The following is a 16,575-nucleotide window of genomic DNA, read 5'->3' on the forward strand; positions in this document are numbered from 1 at the left end:
TTGACTTATCAAAAGCTTTCCATGCAGTTGATCATTGCCTGCTTATCCAGATAATGTATAATATTGTGTTTGATTCAGCTGCTGGTGGATGGTTGTAGAATTCCCTTCCTGAAAGATTGCAGACAGTCAAAGCTGTAAATATCCAATCAAAATTTTTACCAGTAACAAAGGTGTTCCACATGGATCAGTTCAAGGCCCTGTCATGTTTACATCTTCTCTCTTCTCTAACTGACTGTAAAAGCTTGTATCTTTTATCCCTTACTGGAGATTCACCACCCTATATAACACGTATGCTGGACTGGACCACAGGATCCTGACCAAACTCCCTCTACTAACTGTCTTATGCTTCAAGCCCCTGAACTTAGAAGATTTGCCTTTCATTTTTGTGCACCGATTACATGGAATTATCTACAACACATCCTCAAGATGACACTCACACTACCCCTGGACAATTCAAGATAATGATCTCAATCCACTTCACCTCATTGTGCCACTGTTTTCAGTAAGTACTGTCCTCTGTGAAGTTTTCTGTGTCTCAACATTGCAAATGAGGGTTCAAAAAATAAAGGTTTGAACTAAACAGGCTTTGTTGTGTCACCAATATGCAGTTACTTTTAATAGTAATTATAATAATAGCATCTGGAAGTTATCTTCACAGTATCTTCCTCAGGAATAATATATAGCATAATCCTAACAGATATATTTATAATATTTACCTTTATAATCTATTACGCTTGCATTAGACAAGCTAAAATTATCATCTAAAGGTGTCTGAAGGTCTAAACCTGACATAAAATAATGGCACTATACGATCGCCACTTAATATATCATCAATCCATCTGAGGCCATATGGAGACAGTTAAAGAAGAAGGAAATATTAAGACTGTGGCGAACGCACTGATACACCTGTACATGAGAAATTAGTTTGAGGTGAAAGAGAAAAATGTAGCCCCAGAGCACATGCCCTGTTTAGTTTCTGTTTGACCAAATGGCCTACATTAGGTGATATATTTAGCTATTTATAGAAGCTGGGGCAGGCAGGAAACAGCTGCCATGCGTCAGGGTGACAGGCTGACATCCCTCATCTCAGCAGGACCTCCCTGCCAGGCAGACAGGAGGAAGGGCTTTATACCTAAACTGAAATGGGACGTAGCTTCTTATCATTCATACTGCATACAGAAACTAATAATCTATGGAGCCTGTGGCAAAGACTCAACAATGAAACTGGGTTAACAGTAGCTAGTATGGGCAGCTCGATTCAAAGCCACACTTGTGCGCTTTACAGAGATCTGTATTCTGCCTTTACAGCTAACACTGTGTATTTCATTCAAGTGGGATCAGTATTGATCATGAGGAGCTTTTATTGTGGCATCCTGGCGCTGTAAACTGGCACAAGATTCCTCCGCTCTGACAAAAATGAGATGGTTCATGAACAGTGAAACAGAGCTTTAAGCCGACAAACAGGCTGAATCAATATTCATGACTTTGCCGTGAAGCTGCTGCATTTAGGTATCGTGAATGGGCTGTAAACCAAATTTCAATTAATGTGTTAGCATCAAAGTTTTACGGCTCTCTCTGAAACTGATGACAAGCCGTGCCTTCTGTTTGTTTCTGGTACATGAAAGTCTATATTGATTTCAGCGCTCTCACAGGATACAAGACAGTAGCTGGTGTTAACATTACTCTCTATTACACAATGAAAGTGAGTGTGTTTACTTGCACACTAGTATCCTGGATTGTATGTTTTTTTTTTTGGGGGGGGGGGGGGGGGGGGGGTGGTCCTGGTTATATTTTCTGCGTGTAAACAGCTCATCCTGGTTTCCAAAACCTGGATATGCTACCTGAAGTACTCCTATAGAAAGTAAGTATAGAAACCAGGATACTGTGGCATGTAAACACCCTATCCACTTTTCTGAAACATCTCATAGTGGCAGAGATGGTGGAAAATCGAGGTACACCTGCAGGCAGACGTTCAGAAACCTGGATTCTGTTATGATACAGGGATGGGAATAACCAGATTTTTTATGTTGCATGCAAACACCATATCTCAAATATAATCAAAAACAAAAAAAACTATTACACATGTAAATGCACTGAATGTGTCACCATGAAATGAATGTATACTCTACAGCATTTGTGTAGGTAGTGTGTAGGTACTTAAAAAACTAAGGTAACTGCCAAGGTAATGGATTTCTCTCATTTCACTCCAGTTAATATTTTGCTGTGAGGCTTTAAAAACAGCATAACTTTCTTTTTAAAACCTTATCTAAGGTGATATCCTATCAGTCTTCAGATGAGGTGTCAAAGAGGCAGAAGTTACATCACTTTTCTGTTTCATTCCCCCAGCAGACTGATGATTGCTGTTAGCTATAATCTCAGAATCTCTGCTGATCACAGATGTTGGCTTGTTGGCTGGGGGGTGTTTTTGATAAAGAGACAAATGTTGAGGGGTAGAAAGGGGTGGGGCAGGGTGTGTGTGTGTGTGTTGGAGGGGGTACTCACACACTGGCATTATAAAAGCTGGCACCGTTTCAAGATATTGTGTTTGCTATGCTGTCCCTGTGAGCCTGAGAGAATTAATCGGTGCAAAGAGCAGTACCCCCCCCTCCCAAACTCTTTGCAGTGGCGGGCGGGACTATCATCACCTTCATCATAAATTTTTGGTCCTACATCTGTGCTGCAAAGCTGGATTTCGAGGTCAGGAAGGGGCGATGGCTGGTTTGGGTCTGAGAAATGCAGTATAATGAATACTAGCTGTTTGTTTACCATAGTGACAGCGGCATCTAAAAATAAAAGAACAACTGTTTCTCCCTAAACCAGCGCTCATTACATGCCAATGCGGGGAGGAGTGTAATGTTCAGACAGGCATAGCGGACATGAAAAATCTTACAGCTCTCCATGAAAACAAACCACAGCTTGTTCTTCTGTATGCTGATTAGTTCAACAGTTACACAAAAGTAACAAGTGCAAGGCCAGCGACTTGCATATGTTTAACACTATAATTTATAACGGTGACTATTTTCACAGTGTTAATGTGTGGGAATTACTCATATCAATTCATTTCTTTGTTGTTTCAACACTATGTTGAGTTGATAGCCTAATTCATTTTCTGACCTAGAGTGAAACCCTGACCATGAAAATTTAAACAAGTGAGTGGTCGTGAATTTCTCTGCAAGGAAACATTTTGTAGCTGTTGTTGAACTTAGAAAAAGCGTTTGTGCAGAATGTGAAAATGTTGTATTGAATGTGAGATTGTGCCTTCATAATGCTGTTAAGATCCTTTCAGAATAAGAGGGCACTAGCATGGTGAGACTTCAATGCACTTTATTTTAGAGAAATACTTCCACATTTTGGGAATTGCACATATTTGCTTTCTTGTCAAGAGTTATATAGGACATCAAGTCCCCCGAATTAAAAAATAAAATAATAATCCATGTCCTCAAGAAAGCCACATAGAGGCATGTTCTGATCTATCAGTACAGTACAGTATAATTTGCCTGTGTCTTCTAAAACTGAAACAAATCACTGCTGAAAAATAAATCACTCTCATGATGTGACAAAGCTATGCTTAAAATGGCTGGTTAAGTTTAGGGAAACATTGTGGTTTGGGTTAGAAAGATTACTTTTTTAAGGAACGATTGTGGTCATGCTTAAAAAAGAACAACAACAACAATTGGCTTGAAAAATGCTGCAAGTCACAAGCAGCACGATAGACGTCACCAGGCATCACTGAAACTGATATAACAGTTATTAGTAAAACTGAACACTACCGTAGACATACTGCAAATATGTCCAACAATATTGGGATTATGATATCACATTTAAACTAAGATAAACATTGTTTGTTCATTTTCCAACATTACTGATTATTTCTGTATGTGTATTGGTGTATCTCTGTGTGCCACATATGTATTGTCAGAGTGGCATTTGCTTGTGTTTTCCTCAGCTGTATTGTGCTATGCGGGTGGGTTGATACCTAAAATAGCTAAAAATGGAATGCACAATACAGATATTTGTTATTTACAATTAAAAACTGATTTGCATTTATTTACAGTCTATGGTTAGACTGTAAATAATAAGAATAATAAAAAGAAATGACTAATGTTTGGAGCTCAGGGAAATATATTCAGAAGTAGCCTATTAATGATGATAATATTCACCTCATAAATCATGACACATGGTTCTCTCCTACATGAAATTACATTATCGCCTGTAATAATAAAAGGTCTCCGAATGATTTTGCTGTTTCTGGCCCTGGTGCTAAAATTTTTGTTGCGTTTGCCAAATTTTTATGGAATCGCCCACCTCTAGGATAGTCTATGTAAACAACTAAAACAGCCTGCACCTTTTTCAATGGAGGCATAGTAACAAGAGTAATAGTAATAATAAGAATTAGTGTTTAGCATAATAAGCTCTACTCATAGGCCGCCAATCCTAAAATCTTGTGTACTTCTTTGTAGAACACATTTATCATGATCCAAGCATGATAACTGCATGGATCTACTGGTAAGCACAGTGTAAACCAGAGGCCTAAACTAAAAAGTATCCACTTAGTAAACTGTTGTACATTTCAACAAAGTGATGAGGAGGCATTATGTGTGTCTGCATACCAATCTCCATGACCAGACAAGCCATTTTCATCTGTATGTTAATGCTGACTATGTAAATAAGCCATGCAGCACTAGAGGAGGAGATAACTGTTGGGCTTGGGTTTATCATTTGCACACTACAATATTTGATCCACTGATCTCGTGGCATACACTTTACATCCGACATCTTTTACGATATATCAGCTTCCAAGATAGGACACAGTCACATAATAGGCAAAATTTCCTCATTTCATTCATTCAGTTGGGCTGGGTCAGGGTTTCTGGGCTGTTAGATTGGATGGAAGTGGAGCCAGGCAGAGCAAATGCTTTCTAACAACAATGAAATCGAGGTGATGTGTTTTCTCACATATCTCCTTATTTCCTAATGCAGTGATGCTGCATTCATTCTGAGAAACTTTAATCTTGTTCTGGAAAATTACATTAATCTTTGATGTTGCTTGCAATACAAAGAAGAAGATGAAAATGCTGAGCTGTGGAAAAAACACTGATGCCATATTTCATGTCCTCACACTACGTTACCCAGACCCAAGTGCAGAACATGCTAGTCTATTTCCCTGCTTAATGCAGCACATTCAAAGTGAATTAATGAAAACCCCCCGCATGGAATGAGTGTTATTGGTGCTGCCTCGAAGACAGGTTGTCAAAGAAATCGAATCAAATGGAAGGACAGCCATTTTGTCCTTGCCATATAGATTATTTATCAATCTGACCATCCGCAGTGATGCATGCCTGCTTTTAGAGTCAGTTCACACACACAGTATCCTCACATCAACCAACCAGCTGGCCATAATCTGATTTTCAGTTCAGGGTTGACTGACCACAAATACATTTTCTTTTTGACATTGTATTATTCCACAAAAAAATAAATTAATAAATTAAATATATATATATATATATATATATATATATATATATATATATATATATACACTCTATAATTAAAATATAATTGAAGGCGCAGATCAAAGTCTTTGAAGTTTCTACATTTTAAAGTACATCAATATGATGCAATAAATCTGTAATATATGAATGCCTATAAAATGTTAATCAATCATTCAACTCACACCTCCACAACACCCTTTTAAATCTCTGCCAGTGGGAAATTGTTTCAGTGATGAAAACAAAGAGAATAAAGAAAATGTAGGGGCTTGCGTATTTTCAATTTAGCAGAAAAAAGAAAAAAGATATTTGAATTTTTTTTTAAAAAGAGGATCTTTGTTTTTTCCTTTCACAGATTCTGTCTTTCACAATGATCTTAATCTTCCCTGAAGAAGGCTGCCTGTTCCCGCCCCTCGTTCTCACTCCTCCATTTCACAGTCATTTGCATGGGCAAAAAGGAGCTCGCACAGAACACATTTCAGTGCCAGGTTCCCCTCATTAAGTCACCTGTCACTTCAGGACCATTATACCAGCCTCGTATTAGCATCACCTCTCCTTCCCAATAAAGCACCTGGAGGGGCACCGTGAGCCTACAGGCTAATGGCAGCCTACACATCTCATATCAGCCACTTCTGCTTTACACAGTAATACATCACATCACATCGCTCATAATGGATTGCTGATTTTCATAATGTGCATAACACACACAATGCCAAGTGGTGTAATGTATTCTACTGAACACAAAAATTACACCCATTGCAGTACATAATCAAACACACCAAATGTTCTCGCTGACTGTCGTGCTCAGTTGAAAAAAAAAAGGAAAAGAAAAGAATGAAAATCCTCTGCATGGTAACTTATCCAACCACATGAGTACTATATCATTATGAATGCATTTGTTATCTCTTGGGTACAGAGACAGTAAAGGGTCCTCCAGATTGTTCCTGTACATTTCAATTACATTTGACATGCAATGAAGGGTTTGGACTTCAAAAAGCTTTGCTCTGCACCACGTCGAACCACGAAGTTAACGCTTTGGATTGTAGGCTTTGATTGCCACGGGGCTGAGATGTCAAAACTGGCAAGCATGATAATGGTTATACTTCTGGTAGTTTATGGGCCCTACAGTGACCCTTGTGTCTGTTAACCTTGCCTCCTCTGTCTTATAAATCCTATCCTGAGAGGTTTATAGAGCTCCCTTGTCAAGCCTTTCCAGCCGTACTTGGTGGGTGGAGCTGTGGCACAGACAAACGACATGGTGATAAATTCTGCATCTGTTGAGTGACTACAATGTACTGCCACGTTTGTTGCACCGTAGGACAATGCACACAGTAAATGCCACAACAAATCAGTAATTAGAATAATCATTCTTCTCAGTGTTATCCAGAGGCAGTATAGCTGAAAGAAGGATATTGATATGAGGATTGGGAGTTAAGTGTGTGGATTTGAAAAGAACATGTTTGTGTCGGAAGCTAAGGCCTATTTAGCTTCCGACACAGGTAATGTCTGTGTCCATGGTGTGTGTGCCTCTATGCCAGACTAAACCCTGTCCTCCCCTCTCCTCTTCCCTTGTGGGTTGCGCTTGACTTCCACTGTTTTCACAGCTGCTCTCAGCAGTGCACTCCATTACACCTTAAATCACTTAAAAGATCTGAAGCACCAAAAACTCCCTCCGCAGCTAATTCACCCTGACTGTGTGGATCATCTAGAGAAAACAGGAGCAAGAAAACATTGCAACATCTGATTCCCACCTAATAAAGTGCAATGCTATCTTTGTATTGGAATCTATCGCTGCCTTAAATGGACAATATTTAATCAAGTCACAAAATTATACTCTAAGACCTTAGTGCAGTTTAAAAAAAAAAAAACACAATTCCACAGAGAAGAATCTCATATTTTACACCCAGTCTCCCAGTTCTTGAAGATCTTGGCTGAAGCATTCTCACAGGGGCAGATTCCACTTTGTAGGTTGTCCGAAAGCAAGCACAGAGATTAGGGTCAATAAATACGTAGGGATAAGTGGGTCTTGTCCTGTGTTTGGTGCCACAGAGCAGTAGACGCACAGAGGTGTGACACACAGCTGCACAGTGCTATTGATTCTCCACTGGTCTCCAGGCACCCTTCCCTTTCATTCAGGCTGCCTGCCAAGTGCCTCTGAACAGGAGCCCCTGCTCTCCCAATGTCTGCACGTCTGCTTAAGCACAATCAATGGGCCATCAGCAGGGGAGAGAACGCACGCCACTGTCTTTACTTCCACAGGGTGTGAGTCAGGAAAATTGAAAATATATGTAGTGGAAAGGCATCATGATACCATGCAGGCATAAAGCATCATTGACTATCAAAATGAAATCAAATGCTTTCAAAGGCTTCAAATGGAGGTTCCAGCCAGTAGCACCACCGCTAACCTTTAAAGAGCTTATTTGCCACCAAGTGAAAAGACTACCCCGTTCATATAAATAACTATTTGTTAGACGGGGATCAATTTTTCTGCATGCTGAGCTCTGAAACAAACCATCAGAATACCTCATTTCCCCTGATCAGATAAGCGTTTGAAGGTTACTGGAGGAGAGTACAACAACAGATATTTTCCTCACTCCAGTGTATTCAGCAGACAATGACAACCTCTATTCAATTCAATTCCACAGGGATTGCATGAGATGTGTTTTTTAAAAGCACACCTTAAGACAATGATGAATCATGAGAAGGAGCCGACTTTGTCTTTCAGTGATGGGTATTCAGCCTCTCCACCGGTGGTCCACTATGCAGCATTCTGCACCACTGCAAGGCTTCAGTTCAGGTTGCAAATCTGTCAGCCAGGCTGTCATGGTTCACAATGAAGTGACAGAAACGTCCCTATTACCAAGGACATTTCAGTTTTGTTCTTGCACGGCAGAACATCTTTTTCAAATCCATCTTAAGCACCACAAAGGGGATTCCTGGCTGAATGCAGCAATATCTTTGTTGCCCCCTAAAGATAAATAACGCATCCTCTTACACAACTCATTGTTCATCTGCGCTTTCAATCTGAATCTGAAAGCATGGCCAATGCAGCATTACATTTGAGATGGCAGCTCCAATCATCGGATCGTGCATATCACTAATTATGTACTCATTGGTCATTTCGAGGGTGAGTGGTAGTTCGGCTGGTATTGAGTGAGCGCAGGGGGAAGCTCGGTATGCCATTAAGAAGACAGAAAATCCACTAAGTCCGTGTCACCACAGCATGAGACAAAATAGAGAGAGGTTGGTATCGTGACAGATATTTGAAATAATAAACCGTAATAACAACATATGTTGCCTGCAGATCTAAAGTGTAACCAGGTGCAGAGTGGCTGCATCAATGCAGATATGAGGCCAGACAAAAACAAGTAGGATCGATAGCAAATGCATGAAAAGTCAAGCACACAATTCAGCTTGTTTGCATCATGTATTACAATCATTCCTGTAAAAGGAAATCCCAATATTCAACAGAAAAGCGCAAATTTAAACTTTATATTCACAGAATTATGCCTGACACATCTCAAGCACACACATACACACACACATACACACCTACAGACACAGAGGAGAGAACGAGTATGCACAGCCTGTGGCAATTTGTTTTGCAATGTTTGATCTGTGATGTTATGACTTTCAAATTAAAAGACAACATTATTTCACCACGACCTCATTTCTGTGCCATCCGTGAAAAGGAGGGTGTGAGGACTGACACTGGCTGAGCACAACCTCATACATGCAGCAGTGAGAAAAGAAGCAACCAGGATTTTTTTTTTTTTTAACACACAAATTAGGAACGGTTTGATCATTATTTCCCACTGTATAACTTGTAATCGCGCTTGAGGCAGCCACACGTTCATTCGTTTTATTCATTTGAACAGATAAAAACCGAAAAAAATGGCAGCTCGTCGGCTCATTGACACAACTTTTCAGCACCTTGGAAAGCGCACCGCCCCAGAATGCTGAGCAGGAGTGAATAATAGTAATAATAAGAATAATAATAATAACCCACGCCCAGCAGCTGAGCGGTTGAGTGCGCTCATCAATACAAATTAATTTGATGTAATCGTCTTAACCGCGTTTAATTATTTTATGCTACATCAGCACATAGTATAGCTGAGGTTGTTCATGAGCATGAAATTAGCGTTCAAATATTTACTGTACCTCGCTGAAAGGGAGGAAGAGGAGCTGAGAGAGAATGAATGAGCGACAGAGGGGAGGCGGTTTAGGCAGAGGAATGGTGCGTGTGTGTGTAGACTACACATTCTGTAAACTACTTTGTCCTTAATTCAATCACTGCACTTGTGCCTCAATTTGGCCTGTAAATGCGGTATGCAGGATCTTGGCCAGTTAGGAGCCTTTCTGTCATTGGTCCTAAGAGCTCTCCTGTAATGCAGAATTTTTACAAAATAAAAAAAAAGCCCTCCGGCTGTCTTTTGATTGGCCAGAATGTTTGTATTCGTGGCTCTAACCTTTCCAGAAGAGCGCATTCAGTAAAGACCAATGGAAACAACCAGGGACGAGCCCTAACCTTCGGATAAGGGCTACTTGTGAGGTGCAGTCTCATTGACAGGCAGTGAATGGCGCAGAGAAGCCTCTATGAAGCAGGTCGTTCCTGCCCCCTGATTGGCTGAGCAGCGCTCGAGGCAGTTAATATGCTCAGTAAAAGCACACCTGTGGCCGCTCCACCATCATTTCAAACAATGTCCGAAAATGTGTTTTAATTATGCCCTGCGTCTCTCAGCGAGCTAATTTTACTCCTCGGGAATTAAAAAATAAAAATATTTAATCACTACATGTTGTTACTGTACTTAAGCATATGTGGACTTGTTTTGTACCTTGTTTTGTGTTTTGCTTTTTAAAAAATGCGTGTTTCGTGGAGACAATAAGCCAGTTGGGGTGGTGATTTATGGTGTTTTCAAAACGCATAAAGGGTTTTATGGACTCATTCAGGCACTTACCCCAGTGTTGTCATGGTGACAATGGTGTACCAAAACGCTGCGGGGATACTGGTGAACTTGCTGGCTGTGGAGCCTTTTTCTGCATAAAACATGACCGTTGCAAAGATAATGATGGCCATGGTGAGGGAGAATAGTAGGAAGCCCAGCTCGGAGGCGCAGCTCTTCAAGGTGTAGCCCAGGATGCGCAGCCCCGCGGAATGCCGGGAGAACTTGAAAATCCGAAAGACCCGGAAGACTCTCAGCGTGACGAAAGCACCGCTCACCTGGTCATTGTCTGTCATGACCAGGCCGATGTAGTAAGGCATGATGGCGACCACGTCAATGACGCTCATCACACTTTTCATGAACTTGTAGCGGCTGGGAGCTGCGATTAAACGGAGGAGGTACTCAACAGTGAATATCATGACACACGCAGTGTCTAAACAAAAGAAGGCCAGCGCGTAACGGTCTCCACAGGAAACCTCCTTTGACCTGTTGGGCAAAGTCCCACATGGAACCGTCTCCACCACATTGGCCATGACTGATATGGCAATGAAGAAGCCTGTGACATAGTAGAAGACCAGAGCTAAGGTGCTGGTGTGAGGGTTTTCAAAAGCCCGCCACAGGTACTCCCGGTACGTCAGGTTCACCGGCGTGACGTCATTGTTCATGTCCATCTCCTCGTCGTCTTGAAGCCTCTCTGCATTTTCGCGCCTCCGGTCTTTGTACTCCTCATAACAGCAGTCCCCAATGATCTCGGGGATTATACCAAAGAAAGCGAGCTCCTCGTCGTATGCAGATATGCATTCTTGGCGCGGATAGTGTAGTTTCCCCGTGCGGTAAAAATTGAGTATATGTCTGAAGATGTCAGGGTCACGGTCGAAAAAGTACTCATTTGTCTCCTCGTGGAAAAAGAAGTCTCTCTCCGTGCTCCCCAGCAAAGTGTCCGGGTACCTCTCCAAAGTGTTTCGCCACGTTTGAAACTTGGTCCCACTCACGTTAAGGATGATGAGTCCGTCCTGGGCTTTCCTCTTGTCTTGGGGAGGGATGGGCATCGGGGTGCTCGCCACGGGCATCCATCCTATGGCCGCCGCTCGGGCGAAGGGGAGCCATGCCGCTACACCTGCTGCCATGCTGACCTATAGTGTTTAAAACGACCCCGCTCCGGTTATCACAGTGCTATGGCTCAGAGATGAATTGCATCTGCACGAAGAACAGCAGATAGAGACACTGATGGTTAGGCTTCTGAAGCACCTCGGCTTAACAGAATAAGATAACACATAGACCCATTTACTTATACTGATACTGCGCATAGCACTGTTGAGTATCACTCTCATGCCTTATCCACAATGTAACTGTTCAGTTATGGAAGCCTACTTTGCGGCAGAATATGAATTGGATTTCGGAAACGTCGGCCATCAATAAGCAGGAACTGGATTTTTTTTTTTTTTTTCAATGAAAATCTAAGTAAAAGAAAACCCACCTTAGGGAAAGCTGCTCGTTAAACTGCATCCAAGGGGAGTTTGATAAAATATCTATCCTCGGAAGATAATTCTTGCGATTCCGCCACCCATCTATCTGTCACTGCAGCCAGACGATAGATGAAAACACTACAATAACGTCGCATCAACAAGTTAAACAATTCAAGCGACAGTTTCTCGGCAGAGAGTGGTCATTCGTCCAAGCGCGATCTTTTCTTTCCCCCCTCTTCTTGCCATAGGCAAAGCAACGGCGCTCAGTTGCATGCGTTTTTCCTCTCGTTGCAGCTACTCCTCAATAAACTCCTGTTCCTCTCGTCGACTGCAAGACCACCCTCCCCCCTCCCCCTTTCACCACCAAGCCCCGACTGTGGAGAGAAGAGAGAAAATCATATGCAGCGAGAGGAGTGGTCCTATCTGCACCCACAAATTCCTCTGCTGCTTGGCTGTGGGGGGGAACTGATCAATGCGTAATGGTAGTCTAAGTAGGCGGCATCTCCAAAGCCCCAAGTTAACGTGTTAGTGTGTTGCCTCCCGCTGCATGAACCCTCACAATTCCACTTACCCGAACTGTATTTTAAACATAAAACATAACGTCGGTAATATGATGGAATCTTCTAAATAAGGTGGTTTGTTTTCTGTGGCGGTCGTAAGGTATTTGGGCTTTGTCTAAAGATACATTCACGCACGAAGTCCTTTGAAGTTTTCCTATAGTCCCTATGGTATTCCAAAAACAGAAAGAATATAACAAGTGCGATACCACTCAGTCTGGGGAGTTAAGAGCAATGTCTTTGTTTTTTTTAATGTGTCAAAACTCTTACATAATACTATGTGCACGGTTTCTTGGCAAAATTAATTAATTGCAATAAGCAGGCTTCTTAATTTGTTTATTTTTGTTTGTTTTCGTTCTGTGGAGAAATAAATACACAGATTTCAGAGCTGCAACAAATCGTGATCAATATTGTTTTTTGTTTTTGAATTGCATCACTGTGATTCTGCTGAACGGAGTTACACACAGCTTAAAAGGTCAACATCATTGGGCTACAATGCTCAACTGACATTTCCCCCAAAATAACCATAATCAATGAAATGTCTCCTGTGTTCCATAACACAACACTGGCATCTCCGAGGGGATTCGAGACAGCTGCGTCCACTGTGAAGCATGTGTTGCAGCGTAGACCCTATTTGGCATCAGATTCACGTACTGGGGCATAAAGAGCGCGTTCCCACTGAGTCTTGAACAGATTTAGGTCCGCGTTTTGGTCGTTTTCATTTGATTTTTGTTTTTCAGCACCGCGGACAGCACCAAAGCGTTCAGCATCCCTGCAGACGCCAGTTTCTCGTGCCTGTGTTAGCGTGCAGGTTACAGCTTCCTGTAGTCACTTAGCTGTGGATCTTCTCCAGCTTCTGCTAAGCTCACACGGGTTCAGTGTCATGCTTAACTACACTCAGCTGCCCAGCTTCTAGAAAATGGAAGACTCCCAGCCTCAACCGAGATGAGGTAGAGATTCATCCCCTTTAGAAAATTTACTGCAGCTGTTGCGCTTATCCAAAGTACTGTAATTTGCGAGAAGTGAGCTGGAAGGGGCTCCCTTACTCAAGGACATTCTGACAGCATAAGTGGCCGCTGATGGACACATTAGATGTTGGACCAGTCAGACCTGTGGCCTTTTACCATCCAGATCTTCAGCCAGTACACTACATTCACACCCAGCCTCTGGTCCCCTCTGGCACAATGCCGAGTTTTTGTTGGATGAATGCACAGGACTGTCAGAAGTCCCATTAGTGTATGCTGACCATGTCAGAGCACACTCAGTGTTCAGTTTGAGCACTCAGGTCCAGGGGCTATGTATTCATCAGGGCATTTAAATATTCCAGCAGTTGCCAAATGGCACCAAACACAGGCATCCCAGCTGAGCGGGATGCCAGACTAGCTGCAAGCTTGTCAGAGAACAGATAGCCACAGTCTTTTAATTTAACAGGTAGTGAAAGTGATTATTTTGCATTTACATATCCAGTAATTTAAGTAAAGCAAAGCAATTTGGTAAAATGTTCTGAATTTCTGGTATTTCTAACAAAACATGCTCATATTTACTTTGTAGGTGTCAGACAAAATTACATTTTTTAAATCTGTCATCCGTCATATATCCATGTCTTTGGTTTGTAAATTCTCTAAACACCCATCTATGGTGCTAACACACTTTATGAACACAATCTATTTCAAGAAGTTCCAAGGTCATTTCAGATGATTGGTGTTGACACAGAGCTGTGCAGATGATTTAATTACATCGTTTGTGTGTTTATGGATTTACTCTTTGGATCCAGTAATTAGCATGTGTCCTTAACAAGGTTGAACAGCTCATCCTTGGTGTTTTTGAGTGGACACTGGTTCAAAGATGAAAGTCATTGATTGGAAAGTACAGTAAATGCCTAAATCTAAAAAAAAAAAAGGTTTTCTGTGAATTCCAGTAATAATATAATACACAATAATCAGGCTCTTGTCCTGTCCAGCCAGACAGTGTTTGCTGACATTTTGAACATGTACCACTGAAGTGACACTGAAGCCTCTGGGATTAGGTTGTGCAACAGGATATATTTTGTAAACAGGTCCTTAAGTGTGCTGTAACACAAAGGCACAGACCCAAAGCAAACACACACACTGTCTGATAAACCTTCAGACATTCATGTACACACACACACACACACACACACACAGAAACACACAGAAACACACACAACCATCTTTTTCATATGATCCAAAGACAGTAACAGTCTGTCCAGTGTAGTAGACTGATGCAGCCTACACTGCAGCCTTTATTCTATATTTAGTCAGGTCCAGCTCAGTGATTGAGATGATTAAACAGATGAGTCCCCTTCACTGGAGACATGCCAGGGCTTGTTAAGGAAGAAGTGAAGGGGCAGCTGCCATTTAATTCAGGTCATCAATAGGGAAACTCAAAATATTTGAAACAGTGGAAGTGCAATTTTGTAAGTTTAAGCCAAAAATAAGAAGTGAGCACAATGAATAATCTACAGTACAAATGTTTGCTTCAGTGCCTGCAACGCCTTTGAAGACAATCATGTAGACCAGTGCTCTGCACCGTGGTGGTAGTGGTGCAGAGATCTAGTTTAACCTGATAATAAACTTTATTTTTATGGAGCATTTCCACGAGATGCAAAGTTCATGACAAGCGATAAAAGGATAATAAATAAAAAGCCAATAGGATGAGCAGTAAAAATCCCAGAAAGGGAGAAAAAGGTTAGAGACGAATAAAACAGGCAAATTACACATAGTACCCTATTTCAAGCCTGGGAACACCCTGGCATGTTTTATGACATGCTGCTAATGAAGTCATGAATCGTCCTCATGACCTCTGGTGCTCAATGACATGCTGATATCCTCAGGTGAACAGCCCACAGCCACACAGCCCACCTCCCACCACGTCATCTCCCTCAGCTGCCTCTGCCTTTCCTCGGCTCTAATGAGTTATTGACCCCCTGTGGATGTGTAAAATAGAGAAGGTCTTCTTGGTTCTTTATTGCATATGGCAGCTGGTGTGTTTGTGTCTGCGTCTCTGTGTCTGTATGTGTATACACACAAGCATGCACTCATGTGTGAAGCTATTTATATGTGTTCATGTGTGTGTGCTATGTACTGCAGGGAAGGGAGTTGCCGGGAGTGGGAGGCTGACGTTTGTGCTTGAGGACAGTATCCCTGTCAGGATCACTGGCATAATCTGTAATTTAACAACTGCTGTTTGTCAGAAATCTCCAAATAGGGCATATGGGTTGTATATGGTTCACAGCGCATTTAATGCTACCTGTACTTTTTTAAGCGCTGGAAGCACATTCATCTTTGTAACTTCACTCTCTGATGCCACTGCAGACAAACAAATATGTTAAAGCATATGTGACTAATGCCATTACAGCTGGCATGTGTTGTTTAAAATGGTCTTACTCACTGAATCATTCTGTAATTTATATACAGTACATTCTGCATGGCAGACAATGAGATGGGGACAAGTGTTCCACCCACTAGCGCGTTTTTAACTGTTTTTCACCCAGCTCCTTCTCACTGTGTCTATAGGGAAAGTAGCTCTTGTCATCTGGTGAAGAGGTGTAGAAGGGATTACAAGAGAAAGGAGGGTGTCTGTCACTGTGAGTACTTGTGCCTATAGCTAAAGCACATACACTGCAGCATGTGTCTGGGGCTTTGAGGACTCCTTGAGCATGGTACATCACTGCACGATTAACTACCACTGCACAAGGGCAGATCAGCCGGGAAAATGTACAGCAAGGCCATGAAACTAAACCGAACCATACTTTCCTATACCTTGTCAGCTCAACCTTGCAGCACTTCTTTTGGCCTTGTAGCAGAAAAATACAGATGTGTGTTTATCTCATGGTATGTAATTAAAAACCAAAGACAGCATGACGCCTGCCTGGCAAATCCTCTTTGAAATAGTAATTCTTTTCCAAGGACATTGCGCTGTTTACTTGCCTCATCTGTTGAACACAATCCTCATTGCAGAGGTGCTGAGCAGATGCTATGTGAACATCTAAACACAAGGCTTTTAACAGGTTCACACTGTCTGTGCAGCTGCAGCCACAAATTGAAATGAAGCTTTTTTTTTTTCCAACTGGGGCAAGTGTTGAAACCTTTATGTTCCA

At 41.8% G+C, this 16,575-nt stretch overlaps 1 protein-coding gene across 1 annotated transcript in view; it reads right to left on the reverse strand.

Annotated features, from left to right (window-relative positions):
- Positions 1-11,559, reverse strand: part of LOC121182217 (potassium voltage-gated channel subfamily D member 2-like) — a 30,877-nt gene extending 19,318 nt beyond the window's left edge. The window contains exon 1 of the mRNA XM_041038611.1: positions 10,448-11,559. Within this exon, the coding sequence (XP_040894545.1) occupies positions 10,448-11,559 (1,112 nt within the window). The remainder of the gene's footprint in view (positions 1-10,447) is intronic.
- Between the last annotated feature and the right edge of the window lie 5,016 nt (positions 11,560-16,575).

This window comes from Toxotes jaculatrix, chromosome 5 (assembly GCF_017976425.1).
Source record: "Toxotes jaculatrix isolate fToxJac2 chromosome 5, fToxJac2.pri, whole genome shotgun sequence".
Classification (NCBI taxonomy): domain Eukaryota; kingdom Metazoa; phylum Chordata; class Actinopteri; family Toxotidae; genus Toxotes; species Toxotes jaculatrix.